This window comes from Halyomorpha halys, unplaced genomic scaffold (assembly GCF_000696795.3).
Source record: "Halyomorpha halys isolate HHAL.00 unplaced genomic scaffold, Hhal_1.1 Scaffold682.1, whole genome shotgun sequence".
NCBI classification, from domain to species: Eukaryota; Metazoa; Arthropoda; class Insecta; order Hemiptera; family Pentatomidae; genus Halyomorpha; species Halyomorpha halys.
In genome coordinates, this window is record NW_027106326.1 from 445,903 (window position 1) to 452,443 (window position 6,541).

Sequence of the window (6,541 nt, forward strand, 5' to 3'; positions counted from 1 at the left end):
TATGATTATTGTAGATTATTATAAATTCAATGCCAAGCAAGACGCGATTTAAGTTATGGCTGAAAGAGTTGATGAGGTTTTTGTTCTAAGTATAAAAATAGACCTGGAAAAAATAGATTTATTTGTCCATTATTTCATCCGTGATTTTTTTTTTTTATTTTAAAAATAAAATAGAGTTTAAACAACACTCTTTAAATTAATTTTGTTTGTTATTTATTCTGGATTATTTTTTAATTGATCTTTACTATTTTTAATTAGAATAGTTCATGGTTGTAGCATTGCAAATAGTTGGGGGTGGCTTTTGCATGAGGCTATGCCCCCCTTCTGTTCTTAAAAAACAACAATGTAAGCCCAATCAAGGCCAATCTAGTAACTTCCAGAGTATAATAATGCGTTAATACTGATAGGAAAAGAAGTCAGAGATCAGGAGTTCAGTACTACGTAAGGAAGTAATATTTCTTGAACAACGGTTGTTCAAGGAAGTGATCTATTCATGACTATGCTCAACCACAAGGGTTTTTAACTAATTAAGGGTAACAACTTTATATAGGCTGAGTGGACCCCAGGAGGACTCCCAAACCCACAGGGTTGACTCACGGCTTATGTAACAGAATAAATAATTATCAGCCACAGGTGGGATCGAAGAGGGAGGCAAATAGGATGATAAAAAAAAAAAAAATTGTGAAGTAGTGAAGGTCAGATGGTAAAACAAATTAATGGTAGAGATAAAACAAAAAAACAACCAAGTAAATCGGTTTTTTTTTCAAAAGAAATTTTTAAAAACCTGTACTGATACAACTTACGAATGGTAATTTTTATTGAACAACGGTTGTAAAAGGAGTTGATTGGGTAAAAATCACGCTAATTCTCAACAGTTTTCCCCAATTAAGGGTACCCAGAATTGAGAATAGGCGGACCCCTAAGGGTTCCCGAACCCACCAGTTGGCTTAAGTAATAAAATAAATTATCTGGCACAGCCGGATTCGAACACGACCCCGGTTTAAGCGGGTACAGAGCTACCCTCTGTAGAGAATAATACGCTCTAAAAACCTCATGTTCGAATTTCGCGCCATGAACCCAACAACGATTTCCTCTATGATCAACTATACTTTAGAATTGTGAAAGTATTGTACAATAATAAAAATACTTTTGTAGAGGTGTCTGAGGAAGTTCTCGATCGTATACAAAGTATACTACATTGTCTGACCCCACGTAATTTTATTAAATTAACTTCCATGCTGCTGGATACGTCTTTACAACTGGATTGTCCTTGCATCCCATTACAGACATTGTCAAGAAAATCAGAAACACCGATCTTGAGACAGTCAGCCGTCCTCGGTAATCATCTCGCGAACAACGTCCATCTCGACAGTTATGACAGATCTATCGTTGGCAATGGTTTATTTATGATGTACCAATGGGGATCTGGTCAATGGAGGTGAGGAGTGGTCCCTTCTGGGCGTGGTTTGTCTGAAGCCGATCTTAAAATAACGGCGTTGGAGTGAGGCGTTGCCAGTTGCTAGCCGCAAGCCGAGGTGCACAGATCGAACGAAGATGGTATACGAATCTGACTTCTACACGGTGAGGAGGCCTTACAGCCGCCCGACGATCACTTCCTACTCAGTGACGGTAAGGGAGAGCGGAACCCGAGGACCCTAACCACTAACTGCTAGGCCTACCCCCATGTACCCCCAAACTACTTCCACGGCCAATCTTTCACTTTAACATTTTTAGGGTATTCACATTCGGACAAGACCTTTATGTATGAAGTTTGAATCATCAGTTGCCAACACATACTGTGAATATTTCAAAGGAAATGTGGTGGCTCATTTGTGAATTTTCGCAAACATTCCACATTCAAAAAAAAAATTGAGAACATTTATCCATTCAGAGTATCGACTAAAGCAATATTTAATACAAAAGTTGTAAGAAAATCTTTAACTGCACAACTTTTTCTAATTTTTAAATCTCATTATCTTATTTCATTTTCACAATCAGTAATAGAGGCTCTTTGCGTATAAAGCAAAATTTGTAAAATTAAAAATCAGACTTATATTGAGCTGGAGATCTCATTCCATTTTGACAAAAACAATAAAAATGTACATAGTACATGATATTTTCTGATGGAGAAAGTGCAACTAATGACATTTCCATTAGTATTACAATATTGCTAGAAATTAATGAATTTTTGACCCCGATCCAAGACAATATATACAAGCAGTATGCCGTACTAATATTGACATGATTAACCTATTGAAAACTAAAATGACATAGTCGTTTTCTTAAATGTGAATAACGAAAGCGATTCATAACAATTTATATGCTTTATGATTGAAAATTTTGTATTTTTTTTCTTTTCATGTGGCTTTATTGTTCTCACTAATTGAAAATCATACTACAACAAAAATATTGAATTAAACGATAAAGGTGATATATAGTTCATCAAATGCGAAAAACCTCAGAATCAACTAATTATCTAATCAGACCCTTTTGAAACATGTGCATAAAAAGTTTAGTTTTAGTACATTCAATATTACGTGAAGAACATTAAAATTATTTATTTTGTTAACAACTCCCATTCTAAAATATATATATAGTTTAGATGCATAGAATCAAAAAACTACATTACAAAATACTTTTTTTTAGTACATATAAATAAACTACGAGTAAAATAGCCACTGTTATAAACATTTCTAACAAAACAGGCCATAGACTAATTTTAGATGTTTAAACGTTTGACTTTGCGCAACATATGACGTCACTCTGACGTCCGTAAGTCCAATTTCCAACGTTAGACAATTTATTTACAAAATTTATATTTTTCTCATTGCATTAGCGACTTTTCTTATTGTATTTTAAGTGATGTAATTCTTTTTCAAAATATGGAGTATATAATAAATGGACAACTACATTTATTCACATCTTTGGATTATATTGAAATATTAAAATTATACAATAATTTTATTAAAAAATTACACTAAGATCGCAAGAGACAAAGTAGAGCATAGTTCAATCGATATTGAATATAGTTCAGAAACTAAATTGTTTGAAAAGACTAAAATATATATTTTATTATAATCTCAAAATATTAATGGCTGATTAAATAATGTATGTCACATTTTTATAGTTATATTTTATAATTGAATATATTCTTCTTTTTTGAAAATGTTTATATTTCTCTTCTATATTTTTTTGTTCGTTCAGTTCTTGCTATAGAAAAATTAAATATTTCCCATACGAATTAATATCTTTTACACGACTTTTATATTTTATATTACCTCTGATAACTATACAATAAATCAGCTAAATACAGAAGAACGTTTTATTGATTAATCCTATTATATTTTATTGTTACTGAAAAATAAACGCTGACGCTTAAAAGCCTAACATTGACCTGTTAACAAGGCAAGCTAATTAGCAATGCAACGTCCGTGCTTTAAATGACAGCCCCAGTTCGGAAAATTACCCAATCACCTGAAAATGGAACGTGATTCATTTCTATTACTCAAAGCAACTATTTATATATATATTATTCTTGTTCGTTAGTCAGGCTATCTGTATCATTGGCTTTCAAATTCAAACCGGAATAAAATGATGTCATCTTTGCTTCAATCTGAGAGCCGTGACGAAACCCTGCAAAGTGGGGCGAAACGTTCGTTAACAATAATTAGTTTTCTTTTTACTATTTTGATACCTTTATTGACCGCCACCCGGACTATCTTCCTACAAATTGAAGTAACGAATACTTTATTTTTCTAAATTGGGCGTACGTCGGGGTTTGTTGGAGTTCAAAAAATTCATGAATATTACAAAATTATTTTTAATCAACTGCAAGGTAGAAATAACTAAAATAACTAAATAATGACATTTACATTATATTATTTATTAATAATATTAGAACCGTTATTTTTTTACTATTGAATTTGGGAATTTATAAACATTTTCTATTAAATTATTATATTTCGTAATTTTATCTGATTTTTTGGCAAAATTTTTACCTCAATACATAATCTATATTAATGAGTATCAATCCTCGTTTTAGATAAATTCGAAAGAAAAATACTTTTATATTACATTTAAAAAAAAAATTGAGGGTAAATTGGAATAACTTATTTTATTTTTAAAAATGTATGCCTAAACCTCGAAATAAAAAAAAAAAATCTAAAAGTTTTATCCAGCGTAATACCCTTGCTGAAGAATAAATTCCTGTGAGTGAGATAGGTGATGACATTTTAAACTTAAAACTTTTCTAGAGTCTCCCGTTTCCAAAAAATGAACGTTCAAAATTTTGTAAAAACCTCTATAAAAAAAAAAAAAATTAATTTTTATTCGGCTTAATATGTTGGGTAAGAATTAATTCTTGCGAGCAACATATAGGTGATGAGTTTTAAACTTAAAACTTTAATAGAGTATCGCGTTCCCAAGAAATGAGCGTTCAGACTTTGTAAAAACATCGAAATTTAAATTTTAAAAAAATAATGATTTAAAAAAAAAAAACAGTAAAGGCTTTTAAACTTTTGTGAACAAATATTAATTTTTTTTTTGCATACTTCCAATCCCGGAAAAAGATACGAATAATTTCCCCTCAAGAGACTTATGATTATCTATCTAACAGGTGTAATTAATTCTAAACCACTCTAATACTGAAGAGTTAATGATAAAAATAAAACGAATTAATGTGCCATAAGATATTCGTGGCTATTATTCGATCGATTGTTTTATAAGCCATCGTCTCATCTGTACTTTCGGTGCCCAGACGACAAAATGAAACGGATGATTACATAGCAATCTTATTTTCTGCGAAGTTTGATAGAGCTCTTTCAGTAGAACGCTTTGAGCAGCAGTAAACTAAAAAAGATTCGCTTGTACAACTCTTTTTTATATTGCGCGTCAGTTATAAATTTGATTTATATATTTTTTTTTTAACTGAGTATCACTTTTATAAATAAATCTTGCGTGGGTTAAGTTTTATTATCGATAGTGTAGAACTGATTATTCCGCTGTAGTATTTCAGAAATTATATTTTAGTTTCATATTGATTTAAAATATAACAAATACTGTAAACTCTTTTTAAATTCACAAAAAGTTTATTTTTTATTTTTATTGTTTAGAGATATAAACTAATATTCGAATACCACTAGGGAAAAAAAAGATACTTTTCTTTAAATTTTTTTTTAAAAATTTTCATTGAATTATAAGTGTGATGTGTTAATAGTAGTTTCCAATATAGAATTTGTACTCTTGAATATTTTAGAAAATTTGAATTATTTCGTCCCCCTCATCGCCTCCCCCCCCTTCTTCACAGTGGTCACAAAAAATAAAAGTACACGATATATATTTCAACAGATCAAACAACAACACCACTAAATAAACGACTGGAGATAATTCATTTTTATTAGGGGCTGATAGTTGTTCTTTGAGAAGAGTGAAACGACCTAAGCATTTGGCACAGATTTCTGGCGTGTGGTATCCAAAATATCGCAATTAATGACCATACATCTTTTTGATATGAGCTCTTGAAGTTTTGAATCTTCTTCCAAATATCTGGTCCGTCTTTTAATAATAGTAACCTAACTGTGATGCAATGAAAAATTCTCGGGACAAGCCAACTTTTTCTATTCCTATCCACCCGTCACAACTTTGTTGCTTCATAAGTATAGGAGAACAAAATAAAATATTATCTCGACCAATGAGGACGCGTTTGGTTATAGGCTATGGTGGTTAACATTCCATGCACAAACATGTGAACAAAAATTTAAATGAAATCGAATAGGAATGGTGATTTTGATAATTTATATCAAGTATAAGATTGTTTGAAAATCTAACCGGAATGTTGAGTGAAACATTGCGTAGTTTTAATTTAGTCAGGATTTATAAAAATGTATTTCGCCAAAGATCAAAGATATAGCAACTGTAGAAATGATAGGCTTTAAAATGTTTTTGTTGCTAAATTACAATAAAGTTCAATTGGCTTTTGTTAAGTAAGAGAGAGCAGTTTACGACCTGCAGCTCGTTAAACATAAATATTTAGAGCAACGGCTGAAATCCGTGTCAATGCTGTGTATTTTGGGATGGAAAAAATGTGGCACCATTCCAAAGGATTTAAAATTTAATATATTTTTTACTTTTGCAACCAATAGGAATATTTCAAGAAGGGTTTTCTATATTTAGATGAGAAAGATATTAATATACATCGCCTCGTGACAATTCAGCCTCAATGGGTTTGGTTCACTCCTCATAAACCACAAAAGCTTTTTTGAATTTAAAATTAATTGATTGTTTTTAAAGTCGGTTCAATGGCTGCTATACCAAATCTACCCACTACAGTGTCAACAATTTAAGAATGAAATCTTAGAATAACTGATTGAATCCACGCCATTATCTTCGTAATTGTGGGCTGGCGTAGTAAGCATTTGGCCAAGTGCCCGATCGGTCATCGTGTCTCATTCCCGAATCGCATGTCGAAAAGCTTACTTGGTCCTTTAACAGTCATTGTCTAGTTTTTTGTTCAGAAAAATTAAATACTTTTAAGAACTCTTAC

General features: G+C 31.4%; 1 protein-coding gene across 1 annotated transcript in view; it reads left to right on the top strand.

Annotated features, from left to right (window-relative positions):
* The first annotated feature begins 1,472 nt into the window (after positions 1-1,472).
* LOC106685330 (uncharacterized protein CG45076) overlaps positions 1,473-6,541 on the top strand; it is a 35,380-nt gene continuing 30,311 nt past the window's right edge. Inside the window, exon 1 of the mRNA XM_067044663.1 lies at positions 1,473-1,629. Within this exon, the coding sequence (XP_066900764.1) occupies positions 1,555-1,629 (75 nt within the window). The 5' untranslated portion in view covers positions 1,473-1,554. The remainder of the gene's footprint in view (positions 1,630-6,541) is intronic.